This window comes from Myotis yumanensis, unplaced genomic scaffold (assembly GCF_028538775.1).
Source record: "Myotis yumanensis isolate MYYU_CA2020_CCGP unplaced genomic scaffold, mMyoYum1.0.hap1 SCAF_1, whole genome shotgun sequence".
Taxonomy (NCBI): domain Eukaryota; kingdom Metazoa; phylum Chordata; class Mammalia; order Chiroptera; family Vespertilionidae; genus Myotis; species Myotis yumanensis.
Window position 1 is genome coordinate 128,480,146 of NW_027223752.1, and position 14,824 is coordinate 128,494,969.

At 35.6% G+C, this 14,824-nt stretch overlaps 1 protein-coding gene across 1 annotated transcript in view; it reads right to left on the reverse strand.

Annotated features, from left to right (window-relative positions):
- Positions 1 to 7,244: 7,244 nt before the first annotated feature.
- LRFN5 (leucine rich repeat and fibronectin type III domain containing 5) overlaps positions 7,245 to 14,824 on the reverse strand; it is a 295,655-nt gene continuing 288,075 nt past the window's right edge. The window contains exons 5-6 of the mRNA XM_070431773.1: positions 13,841 to 13,884; positions 7,245 to 7,613 (exon numbers count right to left, since the gene is read on the reverse strand). Coding sequence (XP_070287874.1) covers positions 7,596 to 7,613; positions 13,841 to 13,884 — 62 coding nt within the window. The 3' untranslated portion in view covers positions 7,245 to 7,595. The remainder of the gene's footprint in view (positions 7,614 to 13,840; positions 13,885 to 14,824) is intronic.

Sequence of the window (14,824 nt, forward strand, 5' to 3'; positions counted from 1 at the left end):
ACTCCACAGGCCAGAAGGGAATGGCATTAAGTACTCAATGTAATGGAAAGCCAAGATCTGAAACCAAGTTTACTATGTTCAGCAAGGCTATCATTCAAAATAGACAGTCAAATAAAGAGCTTCCCAGACAGAGAAAGGCTAAAGAAGTGTATCAACACCATACCAGCATTGCAAAAACTGCTAAAAGGTCTGCTGTAATGAGAAGAAATGTATAGAGAGAAACACAGGCATAAAGAATTAAAATGCCAATAAATGTGTACCTATCAATAATAATTTTAAATGTAAATAGATTAAATGCTCCAGTCAAAGGACATAGGGTAGCTGAATGGATACAAAAACCTGATGCAATTATATGCTGTCTACAAGAGTCCTACCTCAGAAAAAAACACTCACACAGGATGAGAGTGAAGGGATGGAAAAATTTTTCCATGCAAGTGGAAACAAAAAAAAGCTGGGGTAGCAATACTCATATCTGACAAATTAGACTTCAGAATGAATGCCATCAAAAGAGACAATAAAGGTTACTATGTAATACTAAAGGGATAGCTCCAAAAGAGGATATAACACTGGTAAACATATATGAACCCAATATAGGAGCACCTATATATATATAAAAAGTTCTGGAGGTCTTTAAGTGAGAGATCAACAGCAATAGAGTCATGGTAGGGGATTTTATCACCACACTGATTTCAATGGATAAATCTTTGATACAAAAATTAAAAAGGAAATAGTGACTCTAAATTACACACTGGCTCAGATGGATTCAATTGACATTTATAGAACATTTCACTCCAAAGTTGCAGATATACATTCTTCTCAAGTGCACATGCATTGTTCTCAAAGATAGACTACAAAACAAATCTCTACATGTTCAAGAAGATTGAAATCATATCAAGCATCTTCTCATAACACAATGGAATGAAATTAATAATCAACTACAATAAAAACACTCAAAAACCTTCAAACACATGGAGGCTAAATACCATGTTATTAAACAATGAATGGATTATCAATGAGATCAAGAAAGAAATAAAAATCTTCCTGGAAACAAATGAAAATGAACATACAGCAGTCCCAAATATCTGAGACACAGCAAAAGCAGTCCTGAGAGGGAAGTTCATAGCACTACAAGCCTACCTCAAAAAAAAATTAATAATAAACCATTTAACTGTACAACTTAAAGAATTAGAAAAAGAACAAGCCCAGAGTAAGTAGAAGGAAGGAAATAGTAAAGATTAGAGCAGAAATAAATGGTATACAGCCAAAAACAAAAACAAAACAAAACAACAAAAAAATCAATGAAATCGGGTGAGGGCCTGGTGGGAGGGGAGGATGGGAGGGGCTGGAAGAGGTTAATGGGGGGGGGAAAGGAGGACCTATGTAATACTTTCAACAATAAAGATTTAAAAAAAAAATCAATGAAATAAAGAGCTGTTTTTTTGTTTTTTTTTGCAAAGATAAACAAGATTGATGATCCATTAGCCAGACTCATCAAGAAACAAAAAGAGAGTACCCAAATAAAGTCAGAAACAAAAGTGGTAAAGTAACAACTCACACCACAGAAATACAAAGGATTATGAGAAAATACTTTGAATAACTATATGTCCACAAGCTGAACAATGTGGATGTAAAATACAATCTTCCAAAACTCAATCAGGAAGAGTCAGAAAACATGAATAGGCCAATAACAACTAATTAAATTGAAGCAGTAATAAAAAAATCTCCCAGAAAACAAAAGTTCTGGTCCCCACCAGACGGCTTCACAGGAGAGTTTTACCAAACATTCAAAGAATAAACACCTACCCTCCTCAAACTATTCCAAAACTACCAAAGGAAGACACACTTCAAGCTCTTTTTATGAAGCCAGAATTACCCTAATTCCAAAACCAGATAAAGACCCTACAAAGAAAGAGAATTTCAGTCCAGTATCCCTGATGAACATAGATGCTAAAATTCTCAACAAAATGTTAGCATGTAGGATCCAGCAATGTATTAAAAATATCATAAACCTTGACCAAGTGGGGTTTATTTCAGGGATGCAAGACTGGTACAATATTCACATATCAATAAATGTTATAAATCACATAAACTAAATGAAAGAAAAATCACATGATCATCTCATTAGATGCAGAAAAAGCATTTGGCAAAATCCAACACCCATTTGTTTTTAAAATATATTTTTATTGATTTCAGAGAGGAAGAGAAAGAGAGAGATAGAAATATCAATGGTGAGAGAATCATTGATCAGCTGCCCCGGCACATCCCCTATTGGGGATCAAGCACACAACCCGAGTATGTGCCCTTAACTGGAATCAAACCTGGGACCCTTCAGTCTGCAGGCTGACACTCTATCCACTCAGCCAAACTAGCTACGGCCCAACACCCATTCTGATAAAAACTCTCAACAAAGTGGGAAAAATGAATCATACCTCAACATAATAAAAGCCTTATATGACAAACCTACAGCCAACACCATACTCAATGGGCAAAAACTAAAACAATTTCCCCTAAGAACAGGCAAAAGATAGAGATCTGAGCTTTCACCACTCCTGTTCGACATAGCACTGGAAATTATAGCCACAGTAATCAGATAAGAAGAAGAAATAAAAGGCATCCAAATTTGAAAGAAGGAAGTAAAACTCTATATGCAATACATCATATTGTATATAGAAAAGTGTAAAGATTCCACCAAACTACTAGATTTAATAAATGAATTTGGCAATGAAGCAGGATACAAAATTAACACCCAGAAATCAATGGCATTTTTGCACACCAATAATGAATTCTCAGAAAGAGAATCTAAAAAATCCTACCGGCCGGTGCGGCTCAGTGGTTGTGCATCGTACTATGAACCAGGAAGTCACGGTTCAATTACTAGTCAGGGCACATGCCCTGGTTATGGGCTCAATCCCCAGTAAGAGGTGTGCAGGAGGCAGCCCATCAGTGATTCTCTCTCATCATTGATGGTTCTATCTCTCTTTCCTTCTCTGAAATTATATATATAATAACATTTACAATTGCAACACAATATTTAAGATAATTAGGAATAAACTTAACCAAGGAGGTACAAGACTTGTACTTAGTAACCTACAGGACTTTGAAAAAAGAGATAGAAGAAAATATAAACAAGTGGAAGACTATAACTGTGTTCATGGATTGGTAGAATCAACATCAGTAAAATGTCCATACCACCCAAAGCAATTTATAGATTCAATGCAATCCCTATTAAAATACCAATGGCATATTTCACAGATCTAGAAAAAATACTGCAAAAATTTTTATGGAACCAAAAAAGACCTCAAATAGGTGCAGCAATCTTTCAAAAGAAGCACAAAGTTGGAGGGATCACAATATCAGATATCAACTTATACTGTAAAACCACTGTAATAAACACAACCTGATACTGACACAAGAAAGGCATCTAGATCAACGGAACAGAGAGAGACCCCACATAATGACCCAAGCCATTATGCTCAATTGATATTTGACAAAGAATGCAAGAGCTTACAATTATTCAAGACAGTCTCTTCAACAAATAGCGTTGCGAAAATTGGACAGGTACATGCAAAATATGAAGCTAGACCACCAACTTACACTATACATAATAATAAGCTCAAAATGGATAAAATACTTAAATGTAAATCATGAAACCATAAAAATTCTAGGAGAAACCATGGGCAACAAAATCTCAGATATCTCTCCTAGCAATATTTATGCAGATACATCTCCTAGGGCAAAAGAAACAAAGGAGAAAATAAACAAATGGGACAACATCAAAATAAAAAACTCCTGAACAGCAGAAGAAACCATCAAAAAAAATGAAAAGGGAGTCCACTGTATGGTAGAACATGTTTGGCAATGATATATCTGGTAAAGAGTTAATATCCAAAATATGTAAGGAGCTCATAAACTTAACAAAAGGAAGATAAACAATCCCATCAAAAAAAAAAAAAGAAAAAAAGAAAGAAAAAATGTGCAAATGACCTAGTAGACAATTCCCCAAAGAGGACATACAGATGCCTAAGAGACATATGAAAACATGCTCAAAGTTACTGATCATTTTAGAGATGCAAATTTAAATGATAATGAGCTATCATCTCACACCTACCAGAATGGTTACCATCAACAAATCAACAAATGACAAGTGCTGGCAAGTTTGTGGAGAAAAGGGAACCCTCATGCACTGCTGGTGGGAATACAGACTGGTGCAGCCACTGTGGAAAAATATGGAGTTTCTTCAGAAAATAAAAAATGGAACTGCCATTTGACTCAGTAATCCTACTTTTAGGAATATATTCTAAGAAACCCAAAACACTAATAAGAAATAATGTATGCATTCCTATATTCATAGTAGTGCAATTTACAATAGCTAAGATCTGGAAACAGCCCAAGTACTCATCAGTAAATGAGTGGATAAAAAAGCGATGGTACATTTACACCATGGAATACTATATAGATGTAAAAAAGAAGGATCTCTTACCCTTTGAGAGAGCATGGAGGGGCCTGGAAAGTATTATGCTAAGTGAAATAAGCCAGTCATAGAAAAACAAGTATCACATGATCTCACTCATATGTGGAATCTATTGAACAAAATAAACTGGTGAACAAAATAAATCCAGAGACACAGAAGCATCAAACATACTGTACAATCTTAGAGGGCAGGCAGGGGTGGGTGTGTGGTGGGAAGAGGTCAATCAAAGGAGTTGTATGCATACATGCATAACCCATGGACACAGACAATAGGGTGGTAAAGGCTTGGGCCAGGGGTGGGAGCAGGCTAGAATGGGTCCGTGGGGGGTAAAAAGAAGAACATGTAATACTTTCAATAATAACGATTAAATAAAAATAAAATGCTGTGTAAAAAAATAAAATAAAAAGTTAATAAAAATTAACATATATATAAAAAAGAAAGTGAAAAGGTAATCTACAGAATGGGTTAATATACTGGCAAGTGATATGCAAATATTAGGGTCTGGAATTCAAGCCATTTCCTTAAATAGAATTTAATTGTCATGGCCCAATTAAAATCTTGTAATTTAGAAAATAGAAACTAACCTATTTCACAGAGTTAATGTTTAAAATATATAGAATGTGTAGTGGCTAAATAACAAAAGGAGGGGCAACGGACTTGAGTTAACATTTTTCAAAGGAGACATACAACTGGCCAATAAGTACATGAAAAGAGCAATATCATTGTTATTTGATTAAGAAACTGCAAATAATGAGATAATTCATACCTACAAGGACGACTATTAAAAAATTAAAAATTACATGTGTGGACAAAATGGAACCCTTGCACACTTACACATTGAGTGAATGTAAAATGTAGCCACAGTAAAAAATAATTTAACAGTTCCCTAATGAACTTAACAAAATACTGCCATGTGCTCTAGCAATTCTACCCTTAGGTCTATAGCCAACAATTTGAAAACTGAAACAAATATGTTTACCTGTATAAAAATGTTCATTTTAGCATTATTCTCTGTGGGATAAACAAAATGTGCCATGCATTTGCAAAGGAATAATATTTAGCTATGAAGAGAAATAAAGTTCTAATACATGCTTCAACATGGATGAATCTTGGAACATTTTTGTAAGTAGGAAAAGCCAGACACGAAAAGCCAAGTACTGTATGATTCCACTCATATGAAATATTGCTGAGTGTCGCCTTGTCCCCATAAACATTTTTTCATGCATATTCATACACATATGTAAACAAGGTTGTTCTAGGGCAGTGGTCGGCAAACTCATTAGTCAACAGAGCCAAATATCAACAGTACAACGACTGAAATTTCTTTTGAGAGCCAAATTTTTTAAACTTAAACTATATAGATAGGTACATTGTTATTAACTTAATTAGGGTACTCCTAAGGCTTAGGAAGAGCCACACTCAAGGGGCCAAAGAGCAGCATGTGGCTGGCGAGCCCCAGTTTGCCGACTACGGTTCTAGGGCATTTGTAAAGAAACAGAATTAAGCCAGTTGCCCAAGATCACAAATTAATTATAACATTTCAACTCAAACCACTTACTTCTGTTTCAATCATGTATTGCATGTATTTGGGAGTGTGTGTTTGTGTGTGTACAGATGTTTAAACTGCTGTTTAGGTGGCTACTACCACAGATTCCAAGTGCCATTTAATGACTGGCAATCTGTAACCTCTCTTTGGATGATTGTATATTTATAATAGTCTAAGTGATATGAAATGGTTAACAGATTAATCTAAATTTCTTAAAAAACACAGACAGCAGGGGGGTGAGGGCATGGGTGGGGTGAAGGGGGGTAACATGGGGATAAGGACACAATGTAATAAGTTAATTAAAAAAAGAAAAGAAAAAAGAGGAATTACAAATGTATATAAAATAAAAAAAACCAAAGTTCTCTGGCTTTTTTAGTTTTAACTAATTTAAAAAAATTAAACTACGTATTACTTTTAATAATTAATAACTATCAGAATTGTCAAGGGGCAAAAATAAAATCTCTGATGTTTTAGAGAACCTTACTTCAATTGTTAATAACAATGCCACTAATATTTCTAATTGAATTTCCTGCTTAAGCCAAGTGCAGTGATTAGTGTGCATTTTCAAATTTTACAATATATTTATCCTATAAGTCCATGGAAATGTAGAATGGCCAAATGGCCAAATTCGCTGAGCTAAAGTCTGAACTCAGGCCTGCTTGACACCAGGAGCACCTCTTAAATGCTGGGCTTTGATTTTGCTTAAACATGACAGTATTAACATTTATTAGCCATCAAAGACATTTACTACTATTTCTACTGGAGTTACATCAGATGTATGTTCGTTATTTCTCTGGAATTGTGCAAAATTGGAGAAATGGACACTTAAAATGAAACATAAGGCCTAAAATTATTAAAACATCATCGGCCTAGCTCTCCAGAAAAGCAATGAATAATTTGTATTAATTACAATATGCCTACCTTAATGCTTTCTGAAGTTCCACTAGGAAAAGAGATCCCTCATCATTCTCTGTCTTACACTGAGGCATACAATGCCTGTAATGCTGTTTAAACAGCTGCACTGCTCTCCCGAGAGGTGGGTGGACTTCAGTCACAGAAGAAATAGCTCCAGAATTATAAAACAATTTGTAATGCCTTAAGGTTTTTGCACTACATAAATGTAAAATAATACTATTAGTTCTTGCAATCATCATTTCACCATTCATACTTGAAGTGATATTTCCACAAATCAGGCAAAGTGCGAATTCTGTCATAGTAAAACATTTATTCGTTAAAGTGATATAGATTATTCAAGATTCTACAGTCTTAAATCATGGATGGCAATGTAACATGGATTGATACAGAACTCGATGCCCAATATAGGCTTATTTCTTTCCTTCTTTTTAAAAAAAATAATTGTGGAGCAGAAGAAAAACAATTTGGTTTTAAAAGAGATGAACAGTGATCTGATGGAGCCAGTTGCACCGGCATCAGAAACTTCTGCTTCAGCTCCTGTGGACAATTTCTTCTAGGACATCCGTTCAACAATTAGCCTTTGTGAATTGAAACTTTTTTTTGAATTTTATCCAGTAAAAATATCAGTGGCAACATTTTTTCAGGAGAGAGAAGTGGTACTCTTCAGATTAACTCCAGCCTCTGAAATGAAAGGAAAAAATATAAAAGAAAAGAAACACATAGTTGATAAGATCATCGTGCTAGAAATCCAGAACTTACTGAACTGTCAGGACTCAGGCAGGAGTGCCTTGCTGTAATACAAGACACTCCTCTGAAAACAGCCTAGACATGCACATTAGCACTTAAGATATTGCTTGGTCTTTCAAATTGGTGGATATATAAAATAATCTGATTTTTAAAAAATCTAAATGTATTTAGCCTAAATCACTATGCAAGTCAAAGCCAAATTGTGAAATGGAACTTTCCCCTTGCTTTGAGGTTTCAAATGTACATTCTCAAGATAAAAAAACATAATGGTTTTATTCATTAATGTGTAGCATCTAAGTTATAATAAATATTTATACTGTTTTTTTAAAACATGAACATATTACAAAAATAGATACAGAGGCAGAGCTGCCTCGAACAAACTATCAAACTACAGCGGGAAGGCCGGGGAGGGTTGGGGGGGAAGGGGGGGGGTAAGAGATCAACCGAAGGACTTGTATGCATGCATATAAGCATAACCAATGGACGTAAGACACTGGAGGGTAGGGGAGGCCAGGGGATTGTCAAGGGCGGGGGGAAAAAAAAAGGAGACATATGTAATACTCTTTGAAATACTTTAAGCAATAAAAAAAAAAACCATGAACATATTACATAAAATTTGTTCATTACATCTAAAACCTAAGTGATCTCTACCTTTTAAATATATTCTGCTGGGAGTTTAGTATAATATTTAGATTTTATAAAATTTAATTATAAATTTAATGATGGTAAAGACAACTATATATTCAATAATTAGTTCCTCACCAACAGGACAAATACAATAAACGTGCAAACTGACAATAATTCACCAGCAAAGTTAATATGATTTTAAAAGAAATAATATAAAAACTATTATTAAAATATCTAAATATATTAATGTACCACATGTAATATATACTTCTATAATAAATTTATAATTATAATAAACTATAAATATGTTTTTCTCTATCTTCTGAGCACTTAGTACTTAATACTATATTTAAGATTTGTCCAGAAAGTCTATGCTTGATCAAGATGGAAAGTAATTTTTGAGAACTATACAATTTCATACATATAAAATAAAATTAATTTTTCTTCTTCCCATTCAAAAACAACCACATAATTAGGGGTTATAAATATATGGCACAAATAAATCATGTAATATAGTTTCTTAGTTATCTACTAAATATTCTATATCAGAATGCTGATGTAGAACCTACTTGGATAACTTGGTGATAAAATTATTAAAGTATATTATGATTATTTAGATTACTTTATTTGATAAAGGTAGGCAAGGTACTGAAATATATTGAAGAAAATATATTTCAACCACTTGGTAATCTAAGTAAGTGTAATTAATATTGGAACAAACTAATTTTTAGAATTATTGAACAAAGAATTTACACAATGTTGGAGGATTATTAATAGATAAGAGATGTATATCCTTTTTGTAATAAATAATTACCCTGAAAATAACTAAAATATAGGTATCACTTATCATACTTTAACTGGAAGATTATTTTTTAAAATGCAAAATCACTAAATTACAATGGAATATATCTATAGTCCTCTCTGTTGGGTTTATAGCATAGCCTATTTTGATGAAATTGGATCTCAACAGGATTTTTTTGGTATACCTAATATGTTCCTTTTAATAGAAAAAATATATAATTCCATTATGCCAAAGTTAAAGTTTCAGAAAGTAGCTAAATATAGAAGAAAAATATAGTGGATAGCATAACTAGTTTGACTTTGTAAATAGTCAAAGTTTATTTTAATATCAAAAATTACAAGAGCATGAGAAAGAGATAAACAAAATAAATTGTAATAATTATGTCAAACTTTTACAAGAAGTAAAAATGATGAATGTGGGGTAGATTCAGGGTGTTTCAGTAATGGCCCTCACATCACAGTTAATGGGTATCATGCACAACATGGTGCATAGTCTTATTAATAGTAGAAAGAAAAGAGCAAATTAAAGCTACCTCAACAATAAGAGTTAGAAAAATGTCCTGATGTTGAATGGATTGTGTGAAAATGCTGTGGCTGCCCTTACTCAAATATAATTAAGAGCTATGAAAGATTTTTATCTTATACTAGAGGCCCGGTGCACAAAAATTTGTGCACTGGTGGGGGGTGGTCCCTCAGCCTCACTTGTGCCTTCTCACAGTCTGGGACCCCTCGGGAGATAACGACGTGATGGCTTAGGCCCTCTCCCAGGTGGCAGAGGGCAGGCCCAATCCCTAGATGCAGCCCCTGGTCGGGCTCAGAACAGGGCCGATTGGGGGGTTGGGGCACCACCCCCTGTCACACTCAAGGCAGGGTAAATGGGGAGGTTGCCGCACCACCCCCTGTCATCCACAGAGCAGGGTCAATCAGGGGGTTGGGGAGCTCCCCCCTATCACGCATAGAGTAGGGCCGATAGGGGAGTTGGGGCACCGCCCCCTGTCATGAACAGAGCATGGTGGATAGGGAGGTTGTGGCCCCACCCCCGTCACACAAAGAGCCACAGGGTGATCAGGGGGTTTGGGATCTACCACCTGTCACACTGCTCCAGGGGCCAGGAGGCTTCTCGGCTCCGCTGATCCCGGGGCGTGAGGCCTCGTGGCTTCGATGATCCTGGGTACGGGAGACCTCGCAGCTCCGCTGATTCCGGTGCTGGGAGGCATATTACCCTTTTACTATATAGGATAGAGGCCTGGTGCACGGGTGGAGGCCGGCTGGTTTGCCCTGAAGTGTGTCCTGGATCAGGGTGGGGGTCCCACTTGGGTGCCTTGCCAGCCTGGATGAGGGGATGATGGCTGTTTCCAGCTGGTCACACCCCCTTCAGGATGGGGATTCCCACTGGAGTGCCTGGCCAGCCTGGGTGAGGGGATGATGGCTGTTTGCTGCTGGTCACACCCCCTTCAGGGTGGGGGTCCCACTTGGGTGCCTGGCCAGCCTGGATGAGGGGATGATGGCTGTTTCCAGCTGGTCACACCTCCTTCAGGGTGGGGGTCCCCACTGGGGTGCCTGGCCAGTCTGGGTGAGGGGCTGAGGGCCGTTTTCAGGCTGGCGGGTGACTGAAGCTCCAAACCTTTCCTTTTTTTCTTTATTCTTGGATTTATTTACCTTCTATGGCTGTCACTGGAACTGAGAGTCGGCTTTCTCTCTAAGGCTCGGCTCCAGCTCTGACACCTCGGCTGCTGAAAGCAGGTATCTGGATTGTTTGGGTTCTATAATCGAAACACTGTTTCAACTCCAGCTCTGAGGCCTGGCTGGCTGAAAGCAGGTTTCTGGGGTTTTGTTTAGCTTCTATTTTGTAACAATGTTTCTTAAACTGCGAGCTCAGAGGCCGACAGTGGCAGGCGGGGAATGTTGGCTTCCTCCATCACTGAAGCAAGCAAGCCTCCTGTTCGCTTCAAGCTGCCTGGCTGCCCGCCGCCATCTTGGTTGGCAGTTAATTTGCATATCGCCCTGATTAGCCAATGGGAAGGGTAGCGGAGGTATGGCTAATTACCATGTTTCTCTATTATTAGATAGGATAGTTCTAATATCTATAAAAGAATGAAATGGTTTCTAAAGGTCAGGACTGCCACTAGGGTTTACTTTTTTCTGATTTTTCTGTAATGTTCAAATAAAAATGTCAAAAGTGTGCTTTAATTATTATAAAAATAGATGTTTTCTATATAAGGGCCTATATAGTATTCTTATTTTTAAAAATTAACTTGAAAAATTAACTTGAATGTTGGTCATTTTTCTTTGAGGGGTGAAAATAAAACCATTGGAGAGATATCTGGATCATATACACACACTTGCTGTGCTGCATAGCTCTGATTTTCTTTGTTTTCCTGTGTTTTCAAATAGTTATTTAGATATTGCTGTTTATTTATAATCAAAATTACTTTTTATTCATTTATATATTACTAGAGGCCCAGTGCACAAAATTTATGCACTGTACTTTCTTCCCTCTTTGTACCTTCCTATTAGAGCTTGATGTTCTATTAGGGACTGTGGTGTAATCAATTTAAAATTGTTGCCTTGGAAACATTTTTATATATTAAAAAAGGAACATGGGTTTATTGCTTACTTTTATTTTCTATATACAGAAAGAGTGGACCAACTGTGAGCACAGCTGGAATCTCTGCCAGCTCTCCTTCTCCCTTCATTCACACGCAGAAAGTCCTGCTGACATGTGAAAGGCCAGGAGATGACTCAGAGCACACAGGCCACGGTCTCCTCAAAGGGGCATCACTGTATGGTTGTGCTGACAGTTGTAGGGACTGCAGGCCTGCTACAGCAGAAACCACTGACCAAGTAGCAAGATTAATTATACTGAGGTCATATGGTGACTTAAATCTGATAATAGAATGTAGCAAGGAGTTGGGTAACAAGTGAAGGATGTATTGCCACTAAATGTTGTTAAAACAATTCTTTGTGAGTGATTTTTTTTTTTTTTTTTTTTTTGCTAATGCTTGTAGACAGCAAAAAGAATTAGACAACATGGAAGGAAAATTTTTATGACATGATGACATAGTCATTCACTTCATAAAATAAACTAAAAAGAGTCTTAACAAATTATTTTTTAAAAGGTGACATATTTCACATATACTAGTACACATTCACTATGTAAACTTAATACAAAACACACATACCTACCAGTACACATGAATTTACTGCATGTGCAAATAAAGAATCATTGAAATATTTTCCCCCAGATTATTAGTGTCTTTGTCTAGGTGTTGGACTATGATGGATTTATATTTACTTTTTAATGATACTTTTTGAAGTTTCTATAATTAATACTAGTTACTTTAGGACAAAAATGTCATTATTATAAATCTTACTTATCATATTGGCAAACCCTTTGCTATCTCTGGTAGTACACAGACTTTAAATTCTTTAAATTCAACTTATAAGAATGTAGTAAATACATAAATAAACCCAATAATATGAATGTCTGGGATTCAGACTGATTTCCTGCTTCCAAATCTTGATAGAACATTTAGCATCATTCTGGACCGTGCTTCTGATGGATTAACCATTTAGCTCCTTACACCTTTCAAATGATATCTTAACTTTCAGTATAGCTAGATGTCCAAAGTTACACAATAAATGAACTTTTTAAAATCAAACCAAAAAAGGAAGGAAAGAAGCCAGGGGAAAGAGGGAGACAGAGAAGAGAGGGGTTAAGATTGAGAAGGGGGAGAGGGGTGGTGGTAACACAGTGCACCTTCAGGCGGGTCAGTTCAGTACACAAAATAGAACATAAAATATGTGGCAGACGCTGTGCTATTGATTGTTTCTAGTGAGCCATCTGCTCTTTTTTTTTTTTTTTCCCAACACAGGAATGGAATCCTAAATTCAGTAAAGAAATGATGCATGAAAAACATTTTGTTTGATTTGGAGATGTAATTTTTTAGGAGTAACCTTCAATGATTGTCCAAGTTATTGCAAAATGTAAAAGACAAAACCAAGATCTTATTTTTATTACCAAGAAATAAATCAATGGCCTCTTTTAGAACTTTTAAAATCAGGAGATTTTTCCTGTGCCAAACTTTAAGCAAATGGCTGATGATTCCAGCTGTTTGAACAGATTGCTAAAGTGCTATTCTGCTCTGGAAACACACTTTCTAATCCAATTAAAATGCAGGAATCAAATACTCATTTGAAACTTAAAAAAATAAAAGCACACCAAGAAGAGTAATTTGTTGCTGACAAAAGGATTCCATGAATATTTCATGGGTTGTCTTTTTCTCCATTTTAGAGCAGCTTCACTCATTTTAGATAAGAGAGAAACACTCCTGCTCCTCCACTTTAATGAAATGTAAAGTATCATCAACTCCTCTTCGGATGTGGATGTCAAGGATAGGAGTGAACAGATTCTTATTAAGCCACTGTCTTCCCACTGGGAAATATTTTTAAATGCTCATTATATCATGCATGACTCCAGCACTGACTCAGTCATATCAGTGTTCCCTTTATTCTTACCGCATGAGTCAGAAATGTTCACTTAACCAGAAATATGTAAATTTAGAAATTGGAAATGCACTTAACTGAACTGAACTTCATTCTTTGCTGTTGACATTAAGTTGTAATTGAAATTTCAATAAGGTACATAAGCTGGCAAAACAAAAATTTAAGTTCATTTATAAAAGAATATACACATTTAAAGAGCTGATGTATGTGACAGATAAGAATCTCACCTGTGTTTCCTGGACAATCTGGTCAACATTAGACAGCAAAGCATCTGGGAATAGAATTTTCAATATCAGGAACAATTCATTTTTGAGAAACAGACCCTAAAACACTTTTCACTGAAATCTTGATAAGATTCCTCTTAACAAAGATTTATCCACACTTTTTTTTTTTTAACTTACCAGTTCTTGGGTTAATTGCAATGGACTTTTATAATTCTCTATGGCTACTTCTTGATACATAATACTATAAAGGTAGAATTTTTAAGAATATTACTCTAGTTCCTAAAATGAGTAATTATCGATATGGAATGCACTTTTTCTGCAAGAACTCAATAAGAGAATAAGGCTTCTATTTATTTTCCCTGCTGAAAGTTAACATATCAACTACAGAGTGCATTTAATTAATATGAAAGATATGTCAAGGAAAAACAAAATCCAAAGGAGAAAATGTAAGTTCACAATATTCACCAGGCAGAGTTTAAAATAATCATTCGCAATATAAGCCATTATTCATTAACCCCACAAATAGCATGTTTTACCATGTACCCATTTATCCTTATATGAAACAGTAATGTTCTAAATACAAACATCCTGCCCTCAAATGTCTGTATGTATATACTAATTGGCTATAAATGTTTAATACCATTAAGTAGCCATGTATAGCACACATTTTATTTCTTTCCAAAATATCATTTAAAGCAATTACTTCTACTGGTCATTAAGAAGTGACACATGATAAAGAAAATTTAGGTATCTCAGGAAAGTCATTCTCAGGGTTCACAGGTCAGTGTGATGAGAATAATACGAAATACTTTCTCACAAAACTCCAGCACAAACATCCATATAAATTTACAATGGCCTCTGGAGATTAATTTTTACATCTCTAGATTATTGAAAGCAATATTAAGACATATCCACATTATACAGAAGAAAATGATTAGGAAATTGCATTATAGCAGAGCCAACATAGTATCCTATATAAAAAAAACT